Below are 23177 nucleotides of genomic sequence, written 5' to 3'. Positions count from 1 at the left end.
TAGAATAAAAGATGACATGTAGGTAGAGAACCTGGATGGCTGGAAAGATAGAAATGTCCTTGACAATATGGGAGCTGGGAAGAAAGGTGGATCTCCGGGGAAAGATAAGGAGTTTTGTTTTGGACCTGTTGAGTTTGAAAAGCCTGTAGGATATCTAGTTCAAAACAAAGTATTAGAAAAGGTCTGAGGAAGGAAGAATCACTTCCAGTGGGAGTCTAGGGAAGGTGATAAGGAAAGGCTTCATGGAAGAAGTAGGACCTAAATAGGGCTTTGAAGGGAGGGGTTTTAATAGGCAGAGATGGAAAAAGTCAGGAGGAGCCATTCTAAGTACAAGAAACAATAGAAATAAAAGGCACAAAACTAGAAGGATGGGAGTAGAAGAGTTTGCTGGAATGTAAAGCATTTGCAGAAGTAGTATGAAAAGACTAAAAAGGCTGCTAGGGCCTTGAACACCAGGAAAAAAAAAAGTCTGCATTTCATTTGGTGGGCAAATGCCAGCCACCAGCATTTCTGAATGCACTGAGGTTTTCCTAAAATGGTCAGTGTGATGGATATATGAGGTAAGAGAAACTCTGGAGTCAGGAAGACTAGAAAGAAAGCTATTAAAACAGTACATGTGAGAAATAATGAAGGCCTGAACTAAAGTGACTTTAACAGAAGAAAAATCAGTTACTCAGTAAGTTATTTTTTAAGTGCCTACAACGTGTCAAATACTGTGCTAGGGGCTACAAATGCAACAAATAAAGCAATCTCTAATCTCAAAGAGCTTAAGTTTCTAATTTCTAACAGGGGAATTGACAAGGACTAATATAAGTATATACATGATAAAGAAAATAAATACCAAGTAATTAAGGTATTTGAAAGGGAAGGCACTAGCAGTTAGGAGCAAGAAAGGCATCATCGAGAAGGTGGTGCTTCAACTGCTTCCTAAAGGAAAAGAGGGATTCTGTGGTGCAGATGAAGAAGGAACATTCTAGGTGTGGGGAATAGTGCAAAGCCAGAAATGGGAGATGGAGTAGAAAGGAGGGAACAGATGTGAGAAATACTACTGAGGAAAAAAAGAACTTAGAATTTAGTAATACCTAAACAATCTTGGGCAAATGACAACCTCTCTGAGTCTCAGCTTTCCCATCCACAGTAGTTACTTGGCTATACTCCTCACCTCAATATACATATATCTCACTGATCTGTCAGGAGGTTCAAATGATGGTCTTAAAAAGTAATATATCAACTTTCAATGCTTTGTAAATGTCAGCTATAATTAACTTACTATCATGTAATAACTAACGCTATTACCATAATTTATTCATGAAAAGGACAGATTAATCAATTGGCTATCACTCCATGCAACATTCCTGTAACTTCTCAGACCAAAATACCATGCCCACTACTCCTCTCCCAATATATGCTAACCTTGTCTATTAGAATATAAGCTCCTTGAGGGCAAAAAATGTCTTGTTTTTTGTATTTGTATCCCTAGCACTTAGCAGAGTGCCTGACACAGTCCTTAATAAATGCTTTTTTCATTCATTCATTTTCATAAAAAAACAAATGATTTGTAAAGCACCATATATATATACATACATACACACATACATATGTACATACATACATAAATACACACACACAAACATATCTCTTTTCATTTAATCCTCACAACCACCCTGGGAAGAAGGCAGTATAGGTATTATTAACTTCTCTAAATATCAATTCCCTCATGTAGTAGCTCACAGAAGGGACTTTGGAAGTTGCCTAATTCAATCTTCTCATTTTATAGATGAGCAAACCAAGATTCAGAAAATGACTTGAACATGACACAGGTAATAAATGGCAGAGCAAAGATTTGAAGCCAGGACTTTTGATTCCAAATTTAGTGAGCTTTACACTGCTCAATGCTGAGTGCTTCAAATGACTTCTTTTCCCACTTCTACTTAAGTATCAGGCCAGATATCAAACCAAGATTCCTCCTTTCTCTAAGTCCACTATTCTTTTCAGGATGGTTGTGTTACAGATCAGTTAATGTGAAAAGGTAAATTCTAAATACATGATTTGGGTGTGGACACACAAAAGGTCTAAGAGACAGGGCAAATGGATCAATGATACTCAGCATGATTGCTATGCTAACTTACCGACAAGTTACTAAATGGATGTCAGTATTAAACCCACAAAGCTGTCATCCATCCATCCATCCATCCATCTATCTATCTATCTATGAATATCATCCCTTTTCCCTCTCATCTTGCCCAGGCTGGAAGTTCGGAGACTACCCACAGCCAATTCCACTACTTATCAGCAGGGCCTGTTTGCCCCTCCTTAGGCAATCTGGTGCTCATCCCTGCCCTCAGGGCCCACCACAATGAACTTAGTGTGGATAATAAACTAGCCACTGTAGCTTATAACTCCTGAGCTCAAGAGATCCTCTAGCCTTAGCCTCCTTAGTAGTTGGTATTAAAGACATGCACCATCACATCCAGCCAATGTAGTACATTTATAAAAGCTATTTGCTTAGCTTGGATGTTGGGGTGAAGAGGTAAATGTGCAAAGGGGACATTCTCACATAGGATTTGCAGCAATAAGCTTATTTTAATGGATGGAAACAACATTTAGGATGATTAAGAATTTATAATCAAATCAAATGGTTTGTGATATGTAAAAAATATTCTGTTTCTGCTGTATGAGAGATTTATATATAGTATATTAGGTAACAAAATTATCAATGGCAATCAGATGATTTGGTGTATTGGGCTAATGCTGTGGTTTTAGGAACCTAAAATGTTTTCAATCCTCACTCATTCAGTGGGAGACTAAAGCAGAAGAATCAACAAAGCATTACTGTCTTCTAGCTATGTACCCAGGTAGAACCCTAGGTGGCATCAGATTCAAGAGGATAAGAGGGAAATGAAGAATAACCAGAGAGCCAGCAGGGCCAGTTATTTTCCAGTCTAGAAAAAAGTTACCCAAGATAGTTGAGTTCTCCTGGAGAAATAGGTTAAAAAAATTGTTTAATAGCCAGGCCATGACTCACTTCTTTCAATACTCAACTCAAGCACCACCTCCTACATGAAGGCTTTCCTGATTCCCTAGTGGGCTCCCTCCATAACTACTTTGTATTTAACTACCATGTATTTATTCTGTATATACTTACATATGTACAATGTGTTGTTTTCTCCCAACAGAATGTAATCACAAGTGCAGGGATTATTTCATTTTGGTTTTGTACTCCCAGTATCCAACACAATGCTTGGCACATAACAGACATTTAACAAATGCTTGATTGCTAGAACTGGAATGGACCTTATAAGTCATCTAAAATAAATTCCTTATTTACAGATGAGGAAACTGAGGCCCAGAGAGGTTAAGCAAGTTGCTCAAAGCCACACAAGTAGTGACAGAAGTGAGAATGAAGGATTAAGAGACATTATTCAAACCAGCAGTCATCATAACTAGGGGAAGGTGACTGGGGCTTTCCCTAGATACCTGCATCTTGGGGGTGGTGGGGAGAAGAATGATGTTAAGCATTTCTGGGGGAGGAGATATGCTTTGTCTTTTTTGTCATCCACTGAACAGAGTCCTTTGCTAGTCGTGTCTCCATAGTGAGGAGTTGGGAGGGGAGGGCAGAAGAAGGGTAGTCAGGCCCTAGAAAGAGCAAGGGAGAATGAGTCAGAGCAGGGTCACAAGCTGCACGTTGTCTGTGGAGCAGAGTGATAGAAATGAGTCTTCACTTCTCCCAATACAGGCATATTGTGGAGACAAGTGACAGCTGAGAGGGTGGTGTCTTGGGGGGCAACACTCTATCTAGGCAGCATCTATCAACTAAAGCTTTTCCCAACTCTAAGGGATGAGGTACTAGCTGGGCCAGGAAGGAAAGCTTCAATAGGCCAGGTGATGCTTAGATAAAATGAGGTCCCCAGTTCACCACATTCTCAGCTGTCACTTATCTCTCTGATACATTTGGCAGCCTATCACTTTGGGCAGCAACCCTGGTCTAGAGAAAAGTCCTTCCTTCCTAAAAAAGCCTAGGTCCTCTTGTTAGAGTTCCCACAAGTCCTGCTTCATCTTGGAGCATTGCAACCTCCTTTCTTAGAGAGTCCATACCTTGAAATGTCCTTTGTCTGTGGGCAGTTCCTGGTCTATGATAGGATTTCCTCTGCCATAGAGGAGCTGGACCCTCATCTGTGAAGAGTCATATGGTAGGGGACCCTAAAATCCCTAAGCCTTACCCCTTGCCCTCAATCGTAGTCAAATAAATATCCAAGGTTATATATACGTTTCCCTCATAAAATTTGAATACTTAATTTTTTTTTTTTTTTGTGAGGCAATTGGGGTTAAGTGACTTGCCTAGAGTCACAGAGGTAGCGAGTGTTATGTGTCTGAGGCCACATTTGAATTCAAGTCCTCCTGACTCTGGGGCCGGTGTTCTATCCACTGCGCCACCTAGCTGTCCCTTAATTAAAAATTTTAATATTGAATTGAAACATTAAAGAATTAACATTTAATCTATTTTAATTTTAAATTGTAATCACTATCCACACTAGATATTTTAGTCACTATTGTAGAAAGGTGTCCAAAAAACATAATGAGATTTTTGATTGTGGCTAAAAATGTTTTTACAAGGATGAGTCAACAGCTACTAAGGAAAATTTAAGCATATTTTCAGAAACATGAACAAAAATGTTGCCAATTATAATTATATTGTAAAAAACTATGATAATACAAATTAAGATACAGTAACATACACAGCATGTATAAAATATCCGTGAAAATGAAAGTTTGTTCTCCCATATCTTTTCACTTTCATTTTTATTAGCAGAATATAGGTAATGTAACCAATTACTAGTACTAAGGTTTTTGGTAATAGGGAGCGTACTGCATATTTCATTATTCTGGGAGCAACATTATATGTGAGAATACTAAGATATTTAAGGAAAAATGTTTTCTTCTAAGTGAGACATGAGAGTGTATATTTTATTGCAAGCAGATACTTTTGGTGGCTTACCTCTAATGAAATATTAGCAACTTGAACATTTTCCTTTTTGTTCTCTATATTTCTTCCTAGCTCAAAATGAACGGCAACATCTTCTCTGTGAATACTTAATAAAATCTGAAAAAACTAACCTTTATTGCAGCTTCCCTCAAAGCCTCCAGTCGCTGTCTACTACTTTCTTTCATGTTCACAACATCTTTGTAATCTCCTTGCAGGGCTCTTTGGAGTCCATGGATAGCTTGAAAGACTGAATTCTCACTTTCATTCAATTCCTTTTGGAAAATTTCAAATGTGTGTACCTGAAAGAGTTTCTCTTCATCTGACAGTCCAGAATTCTTTTCCACTGCTCTTATTGCATTTTTTAGTTTGTTAAGAACCACATTCTTTTGTCGAAGAAGGCCAGATAGTTTTCTACAATTGTCGAGAACCCACTGTTTTCTCTGAGTAATAGCTGCTCCTTTCCCCCGATGCAACTTTATTGCATGTTTTGCTACATCTTCATGTTCTGCAGCAAACACTATCAAATGAAATAGTGAAATCAAGATCCAAAGATAAATTCTTCCCATCACCTTCATGATCCAAGTTTGCAAAGCAGAGTAGTTCAATGATGGATGTTATTTAAAATGTGCATTTTAACACATGCTGGGCTGAAAAAGATAGTACATTGTACATGTACAATTTAAAATGACTCATGGAATGAAGACAAGAGAATACCAAAATTAGTCCCAGAAAAACACTACCTAACAAAATAACTGTATAAGGTTATTTGTTTAGAAAGATTACAATTCCTGCCATATCTATTAAAAGACAATCTAGTGATCCCTAAGCCTGTCTTGGCTGCAAAGTATTTTAAGAACTGATATACCTACAAGAAGTTTTTGTTTTTTAAATGTTCATACTTTTCAAAAGAAGTCTATAATAATCAGTTATCTGTGGACCATCCAGGAAGAAAACCTATTGCCAGGTACAGACTATTATTCCGAAGTCCAACATGAAAAATTTTCATCAACTCTTATACATTAATACCATGCCTTTCATTTTTCCATGTTTTGAATCCAAATTACAAAAAGCATTCTATACACATACCTCACACTATTATTATTCATCTGGTGACTTATAACCCTGCTCCAATGAAACTAACTGATCCTGGAATGTCACTTTGTGACATACAACATAATGTTGTATGTTTGTAAAACCAATTGATGATATTAGGTAAGGGTGCCTGCAGTTAGGTGCTTAGTAAAAATGATTTTTAAAATGATCATTTGTATTTAAATATAAATTTCTAGATCAGGGTTGTAGAACCTGTGGCCTCCAGGCTACATGTGGACTGGAGGCTGCAGGTTCCTCACCCCTGGTCTAGGTCTTTATTAAATTGGCACATATCATGCCAATCAAATTCCAAGGATCACCCCATTATTAATTTACAAAATGGAAGTTAACAAAACAAAAACTACTATTAAAAACAACCTGGGGGGGAAGGCTACCATTTACATACCACATGGTTTTTAATCATTAAAAATCACAACACTTGTTTTCCTCAGTTTCTAATATCAAGACAAGTCTGTTATTTCCACAATCACATACACTCTCTGATCCTTTGTCAAGAAAGATTTACAGGGGGCCAGAGCCAAGATGGCAGAGTAAATGCAGTGACTTGCTTAAGCTCTCCCCCAAACCCCTCCAAATACCTATAAAAATGGCTCTAAACAAATTCTAAAGCAGCAGAACCCACAAAAAGGCAGAGTGAAACAAATTTCCCGCCCAAGATAACCTGGATGGTTGATCAGCAAGGTCTACCACGCCAGGCGGGGAGAGGAACGCAGTTCAGGCGTGGGTGCGCAGGCCTCAGTAAACCTGGAGCAGGCCTCAGAAGACTGAATCACAGGCAGCAGTGGCAGCTGAGACTTTTCAACCAGTGAACATCAAAGACAACTTAGAAGGTCAGTGGGAAAAGTCTGTTTCTGTGGTGGTGAGAGAGAAGCACAGTGGGGTCCCAGTCCCAGTCCCCAAACGCGGCGGCCACCTCCAGAGCTTCCAGCCCATGGACTGAGGGGGAATCGAGTGGCTCATCAGAGCGGGATTGTAGGGCTCTCTTTGCTGGTGCAGAATTCTCTTGCTTTGCCCATGCTTGGATCTAGGTCACTGTTCTTCGTGGCAGCCCTGGGGTGAGCAGGGGAGCTGGTAGTGGCGGTGGAGAGGAAATCTTCCTCACAGTTCCAAAACAGAAAAGAGTGCGTGTGGTCACTCATAGACTAGAGCAAAGGCCAGGAAAGGAGTAAACACCTCGACCTTGATCGTAGCACCTTGGAAGAACTGAAAATTTACAGGTCCCTAGAAGTATCTCTGAAAACAGCTGCACAAAACCCCTAAAGCTTGGGACAGTACATTCTTCACACTGGAAGTAGATTCCTACCTTAACAAAAAGTTTATAACTCAAGTAATTGGCCAGGATCATGAGTAAGCAGCGCAAAGAGTCAGACCATAGAATCTTCTTTGGTGACAAAGAAGATCAAAACATACAACCAGAAGAAGACAATAAAGTCAAAGCTCCTACATCCAAAGGCTCCAAGAAAATATGAACTGGTCCCAGGCCATGGAAGAGCTTAAAAAGAACTTTGAGAATCAAGAGAAGTAGAGGAAAAACTGAGAATGATGCAAGAAAATCATGACAAACAAGTCAACAGCTTGCTAAAGGAGACCCAAAAAAAATAATGAAGAAAATAACACCTTAAAAAATAGCCTAACCCAAATGGCAAAAGAGGTCCAAAAAGCCAATGAGGAGAAGAATGCCTTAAAAAGCAAAACTGGTCAAATGGAAAAGGAAGTCCAAAAGATTACTGAAGAAAATACTTCCTTAAAAATTAGAATAGAGCAATTGGAAGCTAGTGACTTTATGAGAAATCAAGACACTGTAAAACAAATCCAAAAGAATGAAAAAATAGAAAACAATGTGAAAGATCTCATCGGAAAAACAACTGACCTGGAAAACAGATCCAGGACAGAGAACTTAAAAATTATTGGACTATCTGAAAGCCATGATCAAAAAAAGAGCCTAGATATCATCTTTCAAGAAATTATCAAGGAAAACTGACCTGATATTTTAGAACCAGAGGGCAAAATAGAAATTGAAAGAATTCACTGATCACCTCCTGAAAGAGATCCCCAAAGAAAAACTCCTAGGAATATTGTAGCCAAATTCCAGAGTTCCCTGGTCAAGAAGAAAATATTGCAAGTAGCCAGAAAGAAACAATTCAAGTATTGTGGAAACACAATCAGGATAACACAAGATTTAGCAGCTTCTACATTAAGGGACCGTAGGGTTTGGAATATAATATTCCAGCAGGCAAAGGAGACAGGATTACAACCAAGAATTGCCTACCCAGCAAAACTGAGCATAATCCTTCAGGGGAAAAAATGGACATTCAGTGAAATAGAGGACCTTCAAGCATTCTTGATGAAAAGACCAAAGCTGAATAGAAAATCTGACTTTCAGATACAAGACTCAAAAAAAAAACATGAAGAGGTGGCAGCTAAGTGGTGCAATGGATAGAGCACCAGCCCTGGAGTCAGGAGGACCTGAGTTCAAATGCGGCCTCAAACACATAATACTTACTAGCTGTGTGACCTTGGGCAAGTCATTTAACCGCACTGCCTACCAAAAAAAAAAAAAAAGAAAGAAAAGAAAAACATGAAGATTTGGTAAACAGGAAAGAGAAATCATAAGAGATTTATTAAGGTTAAACTGTTTACATTCTGCATGGAAAAATGATATTTGTGACTCATGAGTCCTTTGTCAGTATTAGAGTAGTTGGAGGGAAAAAATTATATGTATGTATAGATAGATAGATAGAGGGCACAGGGTGAGTTGAAGGCGAAGGGGTAATATCTGGAAAACATAATTTTTATTTTTATTTTTTTTTTGGCAAGTGGGGTTAGGTGACTTGCCCAGGGTCACACAGCTAGTGTCAAGTGTTTGGTCTGAGGCCGGATTTGAACTCAGGTCCTCCTGACTTCAGGGCCGGTGCTCTATCCACTGCGCCACCTAGCTGCCCCTTGGAAAATAAAATTAAGGATTATACTGGGAGAAGGACAAAGGGAGAGATAGAATGGGGTAAATTATCTAGCATGAAACAGACAAGAAAAGGTTTTTACAGTGGAGGGGAAGTGGGGGAAGGTAAGAGGGAATGACTGAATGTTATTCTTATCAGATTTGGCTTAAGGTAGAAGGGAGGGCAGATTGGGGGAAGGGAACCTCTGGACTAGATCCATAATCTAATAGAGAGGGAGATAGATCCAGAGCTAAATCCAAAATGGAATCACAAGATGGAGTCAGTGTGGTTCACTCAATTCCCACAGACCAGACCCCACGCCTACTCAGCATGAGAGTTTTGACCAGTTTCAGAGTCAGTTTACCCCTCCTTAGGTTCCTTAGTGCCGCCTCCCCTCACCCCCAACCCCAGATCACCATACTGATGCTAGGCTAAATGTAGACACCTGATCAGCTTGGCCTATTGCTGCTCATAACTTTCAAGCTCAGAAGATCAGCAAGTCTTAGCCTATCTAGTAGCTGGGATTTGAGGTGTGCACTACCATGCTAAGTTCTGGTAAACCAGGCTTTGATAAAGCCCACTGGGATTCAAATGGAGCTACCTGACTATGCCTTTAAACCAAAATCACTGTGGCTCTCACTGATTGGCCAATAAGAGGTCCCAGCCCAAGCCTCACTTGCTCATGTTTGGGTTTTAATGGCTCAGATTGAGTGTAAATAGCAATTGCTTCTGTTCTGGCCAGAAACTTTGAGGGTCTTCCCCCTCCCAGATTGATTCTTTTGGGAAGTCAAACTAGGCCACCTTTTGCCTCAAATTTTAAGTATCCTTTAATCACTGAATATAATGGGATATTACTATGCCAAGAGAATTTAAGAATGTAACAAATTCAGAGCAGCCTGGGAAGACCTGTAAATTGGCTAAAGGTTAATTTTGTTTCAAAGAACCAATTTTTAGTTTTTATCACTTTTTTTATGTATTTTATTTCCAATTTATTTATTTCTCCTTTAACTTTTAACATTACCTCTTACACTTATTTTGAATTTATTTTAGCTTTCTAATTTTTTGAAAAAATGTTCTATTTTGTTAACTTATGTTTTAGAGATATAATTTTCCTCTCAAGATTGCTTTAGCTGCATCTCAGAAACTATTATATTGCTTCATCATTTTTTCTCATGATTCTCAATTATTGCTATGATTTCTTTTTTGACTCACTTATCATTTAGGATTCTTTATTAAATCTCCATTTAAGTCTATATCTTTTATTTGTACTTTCTGAACTGCTTACTACTTTTATTGCATTATGTTCTGTTAATGCTATGGTTACTCATTCTGCCTTTTTACATTTCCTTGCAATATCTCTGTACCTCAAGACCTAGTCAATCTTTGGAAAAGTTACATGTGTGTTGAGAAATATATATGTTCGTCAGCAGTCTCATTTAGAAACACTGTAAGTCTTTCAGCTCTTGGCTTCTCTAGTAATTTGTTCAAATCTATATTTTCCCTCCTGTTAATCTTTGTTAGGTCTGTCTAAAACTGAGACATTACAGTTTTCTTTTACTATTGTGGTTGGGTTAATTTTTCCTTTGTGAAGGCATTTGGAGAATATGTTTAATATTGACATTGATTTGTTGTCCGTAGTTCCTTTCAGTATAATGTAATTTCTTTGTTTATCTCAACGTTATAAATTTTGCTTTTGGTCTGTTTGCAAGTATAATTGCAACTCCTGCTTTTTTTGATTCATCTGATGTACAATAAATGTTTCAGCTACTTATTTTTATTGTACATGACTTTTTTGGGGGGATATGTTTCTTGTAAAAACAATATTAAGGGGTTTTGCTTTCTTATCCTATCACACTTTCATTTTGCTGGACTGTTTAATCCAATCAGATCAAAAATTATGAGTTGGGCTTATATTTTCCTTCATTTGTCTCATAAATATTATGTATATGCATATATAAAATATTTTTCCTGAATTAGGAATTGTTATTTCTCTTTGAAGACAGAACTTTGTCTCTTCAGTTATTTTTGCTTACTTTAAAGCAACACTATTCCTACAAGCTCTCTACTCCTTCCCCTTAAACCTGGCCCCCCTCTATTTTTCACTAATTTTACTTTACCTGTTAATTCCTTTTCCTTTCTTCCTTTTTCTAATTCTTCTCTCTTTTTTCCTCAGTAAAATCTCCCTTCTCTTTACTCTCTCAACTGTTTGTTTTTTATTTTCCTTACTTTTATCTAAAAAGGACTTCCTTCCCTCATTCTCTTTACTTTCTGTCTATTCTAGACTTTCATTCCTTGTTCCGTGACCCTTTTTATTTATTTCTTTAGTCTGTGTTTCTCATAGAACTAAGGCTTCTAAACTACCAAATCTGAGTTCCTTCTAAATAGTTTTTATGTGAGAGAGTTGGAGAATTTGTCACTTTCTCCTTTTTTCCTGTTGTGCTCACTCTTAGAAGTATCAATTACTGCAAGAGATAGAAAGGATAGAAATATTTGTCCCATGGTAGAAATTTTCCTGCATCCCTGGTCATATGGTCCACTTCTACTCCCTACTTTTTCCATGTTCATTTTCTTTCCTAGTTGCCATAAACTCTCTTTTCTGGGTCCATGCCCTCCCACGGTTCTGGATGCAGATTACTCCTAGAAGCCAATTCCCCCTCTCCAGATGCAGGATGTAACTCTGGAAGCACAATATTTTCTGGTAAGGGAGAGTGGGCAGAAATGAATTTTGCTACTTGTTGTCATAGAATGATCATGTGAAGGCAAAAGCAGGGTGTGCTGACAGAGACTGTTGTGACAGCAAGGAGTCAATAGCTGAGTAGATTCCAGAGCATGAGCCTCTGTGCAGTACGGAAGGGCTACCTAGCAATCAAATTAAAGACTGGGGATTACCTTTGTCTGCTATGAATACATCAAGTTGTTACCTCATTAGACTTCTTGGTGTCTTGGCAGCAAGATTCTGAAATAACTGAAGGCAGTTCATTACTGTCAAAGGTGTCACTATCCTCCCAGTAACCCAGGCTTACAACTTTGGTTGTCAATGTTCACCCCTCACACTCACTCTTGTGCATATTTCTTATTGAAGGGAGTTTTGTGGCAGAGAGTGGGGCAGTGGATAGAGTACTGTCCTGCAGACAGAAGGACCTGAGTTCAAATTCTTCTTCAGACACTTAGTAGATGTTTGGTCCTGGGCAAGTCAGTTAACCTCTGTTTGCCTCAGTTTCCTCATCTGTAAAATGAGGATAATAATAGCACCTGACTCCCAGGGTTGTTGTGAGGGTCAAATGAAATAATATTTGTAAAGTATTTAGCATAGTGCCTGGCACATATTAAGCCCTAAATGTTAGTTATTACTATAATTGTAATTATCATTATTATTGTTGTTGTTAAGAAGCCTTAAGAGAATATGTCTATTCCTCCATCTTTTTTGGTCATGTCCCAAAGATCTCTTAATTGCCAAATGTAATAGTCTCGCAATATTTCTTGACCTCTCTGCAACATTTGACACTGCTTATCCTTCTCTCTAAGCTTATGTTACACTAGTCTCTCCTGTCCTGCTACCTGTCTGACCATGCCTTCTTAGTCTCCTTTGCTGGATCTTCATCTAGGTCAAATCCACAAACTTTGGGTATTCCCCAAGGCTTTCACCTGGACCCTCTACTCTTTTTCCTCTAGACCAGGGGTTCTTAACCTTGGGCCATGAACTTGTTTTCCTTAAAGATTTTGATAAGTATATTTCAATATAATTGGTTTCCCTTTGAAATCTTTTATTTTTTTATTTAATTTTTATTTTTTACAAACATTATTCTGGGAAGGAGTCATAGGCTTCACCAGACTGCTAAAAAGGAACATGATACAAAAAAGGATAAAAACTCCTGCTCTAGGTTATCTCACTTGGTGATCTCATCAGGTCCCATGGGCTTAATTATTATCTCTGAGCAAATGATTTCCAAATCTATGTATCCAGTCCTAGTCTGTCTCCTAAAACCCAGTCTCACATCACCCATTACTTTTTGGAAACCTTGAACTGGATGTCCTTATGGCATTTCAAACTCAACATGTCCAAATCAGAACTCATTATTTTTCCTTTCCAAAACTTCCCTTCTTCCAAACATCCTCATTACTGTCAAAGGTGTCACTATCCTCCCAGTAACCCAGGCTCACAACTTTGGTTGTCAATATCCACCCCTCACACTCACTCATATTATACATCCAGTCTGATGCCGAAATTGAAAAGTTTCTATTTCTATAACATCTCTTATAATTGGTCTCCTTGCCTCAAATTCCTCCCTGCTGTAATCCATCCTCCATTCAGCTGCCAAAGTCGAGTGACTTTCCTAAAGCATGTATCTTACCACTCCCCCACCCCCCGCAAAAAAAATTTCAGTGGCTCCCTATGACCTCCAGGATTAAATATAAAATTTTATGTTTAGCTTTTAAGGCTCTTCTCAACCTGGCCCCTTTTACCTTTCCAGTCTTCTTAACCTTAACTCCCTTCCACACACTAACAGCTGTAATCATACTGGCCTATAGCTATTTCCTACCCCTTCACCTTTGCATCGGCTGTGCCCCACCCATGCTTGAATGCTTTTCATCCTCACCTCCATCTCCTAGTTTCCCTGGCTTCCTTCAAGACTCAAGTCACATCCTATCTTTTGCCAGAGGCCTTCCTAAGTATTGTTCTTCTCTCATCTGGACTCCTTTTGATCTACTCAGCACATATCTTGTCTACACCTATATATAATAACTATGTTTAAATAAGATATATACAAGATAAATTGGAGATAATCAACAGAGAGAAGGCACTGGCATTAAGAGAGACAAGGAAAGGCATCATATGGAAGAAAGTCAAGGAAGCCAGGAGACAGAGATGAGAAAGGAGAACATTCCAGGTACAGGGCAGAGCCAGTAAAAATGCCTATAAAGGGAAGGAAAAAGCACTTATATAGTACCTACTATGTGCTAAATGCTGTGCTAAATGCTTTACAATTATTATCTCATTTGATTCTCACAATAACTTTTGCAAGGTAAGTACTATTATTATCCTCATTTTACAGTTGAGGAAACTGAGGCAAATGGAGGTTTAAGTGGCTTCTCAGAGTCACATGGCTAGAAAGTGTTTGAGGCTGGATTTGAACTCAAATCTTTCTGACTACAGATCCAGTACTCTATCTACTGCCCCACCTAGCTAACTCTAGTCAGAGGATGAAGTGCTTTGTAAAAAGAACAGCAAGAGGGCCAGTGTCCCTAGATCAAAGAACATGCTGGGCTGAGTAAGAAGAATGGAAAGGTAAGAGGGATCAAGTTATTTAGATTAAGTTAATGCCAAATAGAGGATTTTATGTTTCATCGTCACTGGAGTTTACTGAATTGGGGGAGGGGGAAGAGGCTGACGTGGTCAGATCTGTGCTTTAGGAAGATTTGACAGCTGTGTGATGATGGACTGGAGTGGAGGGACTTGAAGCAGGGGGACCAACTATCAGGCCACACTGCAATAGTCTAGGTATGAAGTGACGAGGGCTTGCACCTGGTGTCAGAAGTGGTGTCAGAGGAGAGAAGAAGTTACTTGAGGAGCCGAGAACAATGCCTCAGTTTCAAGGCTAGATGACTGCATAAGTTTGGTGGTACCCTGGACAGTAATACAGAAGTTTGAAAGAAGGAAGTGTTGGGGGCGGGGGAAGAGAGATAAAATAATAGGTTTCATTTTGGACATGTTTTCAGATGTCTATGTAGTTTGAGATATCCAATACAAAGCTGGAGATGAGAGTCTAGATGTGAGAAGAGTGGTTAATAATCAGATCTGAGAATCATCTGCATGAAAATGAAAACTGAATCCATGGGAGATGATTAGATCACCAAGTGAGAAAGTCTAGAGCAGAAGGTAAGAAGGTAAGGAAGTTAAGGAAGAAGGTAAGATATCTCAGGACAGAACATTGGGAGACACCTACTGTTACGCAAGAAGGATTCAGGGATAACACTACTAGACCCATATGCCAATGAAATCAAAGAAAGACTTATGAATTCTCCTTAATGAAATAATTACCTCACTATACCAGAGTACCAATGACAAACCATACTACTTAGCTCCTGAAAAGTGATGGACTCAAGATTGAGAATGAGATATGGATTTTTTTGGACATGACCAATATGAGAATTTTGGTCTGCCTGAAAATCATATTTATTATAAGGATTTTGTTTTTGTTTTTCTTTTCAATGGGGAGGTAGGGATGAGAAAAGGGGATAAGGATAGGACTGACAGAAAAGGAAAAGAGCATCACTGAAACATTTCTTTTAAATGCACAGAAGACAACAGAATCACAGAAAAGCAAGAGCTTAGAAACTTACATGTTGAACATACTTTAAAAGAACATCTCTACGTTATAGCAATTCACCACTATATATTCAAGCATCTTTTATCTTATGCATATGGAAATAAATTCTCATTTTGTTTGATATCTGTTAAGTTCAAAATAAAGGCCTCCACCAAAAAAAAAAAAAAAAAACCACAAAAACCCAAACCCATACCACAATGTACTTCTAGCAGTGTAAGAGTTTAAAAATTTTTTTGATTTGGAATCTCAAAACCCAAATTTGAAACCCTTTCTCTTCCACTGACTATGTGACTTGAACAAGTTACGTCAATGCAGATGAAGAAACTAAGGTTTCAGATCCGTGAAGTGAGAGGACCTGGGCTTGAATCCTAGTTCTGCCATTTAATGCTGTGTGATTGTGGGTAGATCTCTTAACTTCTCTGGTCTTCATTTTCCTCACCTGTACAATAGGATGGGCAGGAGGGTTTGTACCAGCTAACTTCTAAGGTCCCAAGCAGCTATGAATCCCTAATTCTTTGTGTTCCTTTGACATAGCCTCTCAGCTACAGGTATCCAAATGAAAGCAACAAATTTTAAGAAGCAGGAGCTGCTAATGCCAATTTGAGCATACTGAGAGCAGCAAGAAGTAACAACTGAAAGGAGACAGAGAGAAAACCTATTAAAAGCAGTCCGAGAACTCAAAACAGTTTGATGCTTGTTTCTCCAGGGAGCAAAGAACCTTACCTACTTCAAAAGACCCTAAAGCCATCTCTGAATTACAGTATATTGAAATAACTGAGGTTCACAGAAATGAAATATAATCATTGAGAAAAGTAAAATTCTTTTTCAGTTTATGGCTTAAACAGTAGAGAAATATTCAATACATTTTAGAAACATTTCCACCCAAAGTAATTTTTGTTTTAAAAAAAGCTTAGTATTTACAGGATAAATTTCAGTTATCTAGAGAATTCACCTATGTGTAAAAGTTTCACTTCCTCACTGATGTGGTTAAATGAAGTATTATTTATATTACCTAAGTCACCTAGTCCAAGATTAAGTTTCACAAAAGCTTTAACTTTAAATGTCATCACCTTAAAAGTAAATAGAAGTCAGTCACCCGGATTTAGCAATATAGTTGATTTATTACTTGGATGACTCATTCAGTTCTTCTCCACCCCTCCTCAAATACTGAACACAGCATCACTGATTTGGACTTGGAATCTCAAAAATCATTTAGTATATCTCCTTAATTTTACAGATCAGGAAGAACTTGCCACAAAGCTAATGTCAGAGGTTGAATTTGATCCCGGGTATTTCTGACTCCAATTCCACTATCTAGCCACTATTCCACGCTAACCTAAAAAGATTAGAATTTCATGTTCCAGAAAAATTATTCTGAACTGTTTGTGTATGATCAACTCCTTTTTGTGATCAGTTTTTATGTTTTCCACAAATGGTCTCTTGAATTATCTAGCTATTCCTATGGCATACATAGCTTAATGGATTTAAGAAATATGTGTATTAATACTTAGTACCACAACTGGGTGCTAAGTTGATACAAATTATTATAGGATTTTAAATTCTACTTAATTTAACTCTAGACCAATTTTATTTTCATTATACTTCTAGGACACAAACGACTAGAAAATGAAGTGAGCTGGTCATAAAGCAAGACAGAGAAATGACAAATGGACAGCCTCAGTGTTGCCCAGGTATCCAAGACGTATTAAAAGACCCAAAGAAAGAACTCTAGCACGTTGAGATATTTTCTATGGAGGATTTATGGAAGAACCCAGTCAAGATCACATAGAAAGGATGAAAAGACACAGCTGGGTTGTCCATCTCTACTAGTGGTGAAAGTATAAAGGGAATATTGAAAAAAACTATTACTAATATTAAATTTTGTATATGTGGGTACTCTCTTCACCAACACAAATCACAACCCCTCCATGCTTTAGTAGACAGTCTTCGTGATTTGCCATGGTCCCTCCATCCCTCCAAGCCCATCATCACCAGTTAGTGTTACTTCTGATGATGAACCCATCAGGAACCAGCTAAGCGGTTATCATTTAAATACAATCCAATCACGTTGCTGATGCTCAGAACCACAAAATATTGGAGTTGGAATGGTCCTCAGTGGTTGCCTTAAACCAACCTCTTATGGAACAACCAATCCCCTCTACAACCTTTGCTTTAAAACCTCTCAAAAACCTTGTATGCCTACCAGTCACTTGTGTTGAGCAGGTCTAGACTTTAAGAACTCAGAATACCTTCAATATATAATTGGACATATATATTAGTCATATATATATAATTATAAGACAAAAGAGTAAAACCTGAGTTGAGGATTTTTATGACATAGCTATGAAATTTGAAATTTCTCTAAATAACCTCTTAGATTATGAAAGGCCCTTTTGCTTACAAATAGACAAATGTGATTATTTCATTTTGTCATGTAAACTAGCTGCATCAGTCTCCATGGAAAAATTACTCAACATTAGCTTCAGTTTCTTTATTAGTAAAATGAGGACAATACTGGGCTCTCTCATAGGTTTATCATAAATAATAATCTGCTACGTAAATGCTTACTAAATCCTTGTTATAGTATTTGCAATTTTTCTATAGAATATGCGATCTTTTTCATTGATATGGTCCAAATCAACCAACTTAATGTCAAAAACCTACTAGGAAGCCACATCCATAAAATTTTTCCACATACCCTAGGACACACCCCTAAAAAAAGAGAGTTGATGATTTGTTAACTTGAGCAAAGCTATGCTACAATAAAATAAGGTTGCCTCTTCTTGGTAATAAAAACAGCATTTTCAGTGTATCCTTGAAACTAAAACAAGTATTATACAAACTACAATGCTAGTTATAGTGCATCTTCGTAATTTAAGCTAATTGTTGTAGCTCTTGTCTTTTGGTAGAATTACAGAAAGAATGATTTGGAAAGTATTCTTTTAATCTGTGCTATCAGCAAATCCTATAGAGATCACCAACAAGTCTATTTTCAATTTTTGCACACTGAAGTATAACAGGTTCTTTTAACAAAAACAATCATGAAAAAAATTATTAAACTACAAAAGCAGTCCTATAGAAAAAATAAAGGTTTAAAATGATTAAAAACAATCACTTTAGACTTCAATATTGCATACAGATATTGGTACATTATGTGAAAAATTCTTACGAAATGGTTGCATTAATGAGATTTTTATCAATTGTACTAAATATTAAAAAAAAACCAAACCAAGAAAGCCTTGCTAAATTTATAAAAATTCTTACAATGTTGATTCTATACTGATCAGAAAACAAAAAGGTTACTTTTTAATGGATTCAGTATTCCAAAGGAAGGCCTCATTAATATTGTAATTTAATATAGTTTCATCTTAATGTTAATCACTGGGGCTAAAGTTAGGTTAATCCCTCAGATATAAGCCAGTACCTTTGTGAGAAGTCAAGGCTCAGCTCCCATAACACCTCCTGTGGGAAACCTTTCCAGGTGTCCCCAGCTGGTAATACTCTCTCTTATCTTCAAATAATCATGTATACTTGTACATTGACATGTTTTATGCCACTAGTAGGATGCCAACTTCTTCGGGTAGGGCCTCTTTTTTCATTTGTTTGCCTTTGTATCCCTAGCACTTTGTTGTTGTTGCTGTTGTTATGCAGTCATATCAGTCCAACTGAACAACCATAACTGTTGTTCAGTTGTGTCCAACTCTCTGTGATCCCATTTGGGGTTTTCTGGGCAAAAATACTGGAGTGGTTTGCCATTTCCTTCTCTGGCTCATTGCACAGGTGAGGAACTAAGGCAAACAGGGTTAAGTGACTTTCCAAGGGTCACATAGCTAGTATCTGAGGCCAGATTTGAACTCAGGAAGATGAGTCTTCCTGAGTCCAGGCCAGGCACCCTATTCATTGCGCCACTTAGCACTTAAGTCAGGAAAGACCTGGGTTCAAGTATAATCTCTGAGACTTACTAACTATACAACCATGAAAAAGTCACTTAATCTTTTAATTTACCAGGCAATTCTCTAACATTGTAAAGTACAGAATACGTGCTGATCTGAATTGGTGGAGGCAGTTCCCTCACTAAGAGCTCCTTACACCAGTGAAATCGCTTGCTGCTGGCTGCTGTTTGTCCTTCATTCTCCAAGAGGACCATGACATCAGGGAAGTGATGCCATGACTTGCAAATGAATTGGATTTAATTGAGGGAGGGCTGTGCAAAGTCACCAGCCTCACTTTCTCCTCTGGAGTCATCTGGGTCCAGCGGCCAGATATGGATCAGGACAACTGGAGATGACCCAGGATGCAGTGGGGGACCTTGGCCTTTTCAAGCTAGGGGCTTCAACAGGTCTCAGTTTGACTGAGGTAGAGCCCAGTCCAGTTCAAAAGACTGAAAAAAAAAAGCTCCAACATGTAACAGGGCATCTAAGCATACAACAAGGATAAAGAACAGACCTAGGATTTCATAGGTGATAGGGAAATTCAAGGGTAAGCAAACTCCCTTGGCTAATGCCAGCCAGCAAACACAGGCCTTCCTGGCTTTTGGGCCACTAATATATTTTTTCCACTATACCAAACTGTCACTGTATTCAGCAGATGCTTAATATTCATCGGATTGGAAAGAACTGGGTAATGCCCACTCAGCTGGCAAGACTGAAAGGAAGCATTATTTTAGAACCATGAATACCTCCATCTATACATAAATCAGGAGCTCAGAGGCCATCTGGCCCAACCCCACCCCAACCTTTCTCATTTTATAGATAAGGAAACTGAGGCCCCAGAAGGTTAAAGTAATAGCTAACATTTCTACAGTGTCTTAAGATTTGCAAAGCATTTTGTACATACTATGTCATTTGAACTTCACAACAACCCTATAAGGTAGAAGCTAATCATCCACATTTTACATATAGGGAAACTGGGGTGTATAGAAGTTTAGTGACTTGTTCAAGGTCACAAAAGTGACCATCATCAGAATTAGAATTTGAATGCAGATCTTCTGAATTCAAGGTCAGTGTTCTAGAAAGGTCAAATACAAAGGCATGGAAAATTGAAGAGGAAGTATTCATTTAGCTGGGGGCTCAAGAGGTTTCACAGAGAAAGGGGCATTAGCAGGGATTTCAGCAAGCTGATGTATGGAAAAATTTCATTCTAGCCAATAAGAATGGCACATACAAATGGGAAGTTAGAAAAGCACAAAATAAGATGAGGAAAATAACTGAACATTCCATTTAAATGAATGTAGAATGTGCATTCTATCCACTATGCTAACTAGCTGCCCATCTACTCAATAACTGAAAAGGTGGAATAGAGACAGATCATGAAGGGCTTTGAATGCTGGAGCAAAGAGTTTGTATTCTATCCAGTAGGTTATAGGGTACCACTGAAGATTTTGAAGGAGGGGAATTACCAGACCAGGCTGGTAAATTAGAGAGATTTAATTTGGATTAAATTTTTGTTGTGGATAATCAATAATTGATTACACAGAAAAATCTCATTTTTACAAAAGAGGTCACAAAAGTCATTCTATAAAACTGAAGTTGGCAACATACACAAGAGCACACTAAAAAGCATATATATATACACACATATTAAAAACTTAAAATCTAATTTTTGGAATCTAATTATAGCTGAAATTTGTACAATTATTTATAACAGTGATTACAGTCACCATTCAAATTTCTTATCTACTGGAATAAGGTTAGGGAACAATTTCACAGATTTTTCTTCTTATATACCAGAAAAGTCAGTTAAACAAAACAAAAAGATAAAAATATTAAGAAATCAAATAAGAGATATGAGAGAGCATCTCTTCCCAATCCTTTATAGAGGTCAGAGGTCACCCTTCCTATTTTTCTTTTTTTCAAAACAATTCTATGTAATAACGGATGGCTCTCCAGAAGATGAGGGGTAGGCATACAAGGGGAAATTCAGGTGATTTAAGAGCAAACGTTATCAATAAAAATTAATTTTTAAAAAAGAAATCAAATGGATGGCTTTTGAGAATCAGTCCAGTTTAACAGATATTATCAGATCAATTCAAAATTTTCTTTAATGAAAAATTCAGTAGAATACTAATAAAAGTTAAGTTAACCTCTAAAAATCAAACTTTTTTTTTAAATCAGGCTTTTTGGCAGGGATAGTCAAAATGTGGACTAATAAAAAGAGAAGTATCAGTAAGACTGACAAGCACTGAATCAGCCTCCAGGAGACCTGCCATTGAGTTAATTTTGAGATCTCCTGGAGAGTTAGTCAGGGTCCGTCTAGTCCAACCCCACTCCCACCTTCCTCATTTTACAGATAAGGAAACTGAGGCCCCTGAAGGTTAAAGTAATAGCTAACATTTCTATAGAGAATTAAGATTTGAGTTAATTTTGATTGAGTTAATTTTGAGATCTGAAGCAAATCATTTAACTTCTCTGGTCTGTTCCCTCATCTCTCAAATGAAGGGTCTTCAAGGTCCTTTCTAAAACTCAAAATTTAGGAACCTCCAAGTGCCCGCGCTTTCTCTCCTCGTCATTTCAATTTGATTTCTTAAACTAATACCAATTTTACTCTTTCAATGTAGCCAAAGTCTCCAGGCTCTAAGCCCAGCACTGTTGTACCTTCAGGAAGGCTCGAGGGGTGCCCGAGGGCTGTGGGCTGCGGCCCCGGGCCTGCCCCCGGGAAGGGTTCGGCTCCGCTCCCTCCGCTCCGGCCGGGCCGAGCATCCACCTGGGCAGGTCTGCGGGAGGTCACGTGGCAGCGTGTCGGGACAGACGCCGTCACCGCCCCGACGAGCGACAAGCGACAAGCGCTGCGATAACGGATCCGGATCCGGAGCTGAACCCGGAGCCTGCGGAAAATCCTCTTGGTCCAGCCCAGAGGAGGGGCTGCCTGGGCCACATTTAAAATAAAAACCGCTTAAACAGGGGGGTCCTAACCTTTTCGGAGTCCAGGCAGCCCGCGGCCCCTGGCGAAGTCCATCGGAAGGATGTTTTTAAATGCACATTTAAATTAGATTAGAGAAAGAAACAATTCTGTAGGATAATGTGGACTTTGTTCCCACCGCACCCCCACCACACCCTCAAAGTCCACCGACCCCGGGTTTAAGACGCCCTGTTTGAATCCCAAGGCGCGGAGCCCCCGGCCCGGCGTTCACCCGCAGCACCCCCTCCCCATGCCCCAGGCCTCCCCCGGCCTGGGGAGGGAAGGAGGCCGAGGCCGGGGCCGGGGCCGTGGAGCCCCAAGTCCCAGGATTCGTCCTCACCTCCTCGGCTGGGGCCTGCTCTCTCACCCGCGGTGTCCGTACCGGCAGTCCGGGCTCCCGGCCGGCCAGGGCAGGAGGGGCGGGGCGGAGCGAGGAGCGAGCCGCCGCCAGAGCCCGAGGACAAGCGGCCCCCTCCTCCAGCATCCCTCTCCCAGGTGAGGCAGTTCTGCGAGAGCGGGAAGTGGCCGTGGCTGCCGTGGCACCCCCCCCCCCCCCCGGGAAACAGAATCCAAGCACGAGCCTGGGGGCGGGGGGGGAGGCGGGAAAGGAGGGAGGGGGTCGCTCCTGCTAACCCCGCCCCTTTGGGCGTGGCCGAGGAGGAGGCGGAGTCAAGATGGCGGGAGTAGGAGGGAGCTCGTGAGCCTGGCTGACCACTGCACTCCACGGCCACTGGGAGAGCGAACCAGTGAGAGTTTTGGGGGGGCAGCCAGGGGAAGGTCACAGTGAGTCATTTTTCCAGCAGGGGTTGGGGGGGTTGGGGCACGGCAGATGCCAGGAACATGTCGGGAGCCTTCCAGTGCCAGGGATGGAAAGATACAGGGTACCAGCGTGGAAAAAGAGGCCGAGGGTTTCCT

The 23177-nt window shown here is 39.3% G+C and overlaps 1 protein-coding gene across 4 annotated transcripts in view; it reads right to left on the bottom strand.

The window, feature by feature from the left end:
• LOC114046326 (transmembrane and coiled-coil domain-containing protein 3) overlaps window positions 1–22667 on the bottom strand; it is a 73154-nt gene extending 50487 nt beyond the window's left edge. For 2 of the 4 annotated variants that reach the window (XM_027866630.1, XM_027866631.1), the window contains exons 1-2: window positions 22603–22667; window positions 5116–5631 (exon numbers count right to left, since the gene is read on the bottom strand). In XM_027866630.1, coding sequence (XP_027722431.1) covers window positions 5116–5559 — 444 coding nt within the window. In that variant the 5' untranslated portion in view covers window positions 5560–5631; window positions 22603–22667. Of the gene's footprint in view, window positions 1–3477; window positions 3637–4095; window positions 4174–5115; window positions 5632–22602 lie in introns of those variants that run through there. The other 2 variants (XM_027866629.1, XM_027866632.1) reach the window with 2 other exon arrangements.
• Window positions 22668–23177: the final 510 nt, after the last annotated feature.

Source organism: Vombatus ursinus, unplaced genomic scaffold (assembly GCF_900497805.2).
Source record: "Vombatus ursinus unplaced genomic scaffold, bare-nosed wombat genome assembly UNPS02014781.1, whole genome shotgun sequence".
In the NCBI taxonomy this organism is placed as follows: Eukaryota; Metazoa; Chordata; class Mammalia; order Diprotodontia; family Vombatidae; genus Vombatus; species Vombatus ursinus.
The sequence above is the reverse complement of the archived record's forward strand: the minus strand, read 5'-3'. Positions and strand labels throughout refer to the sequence as shown.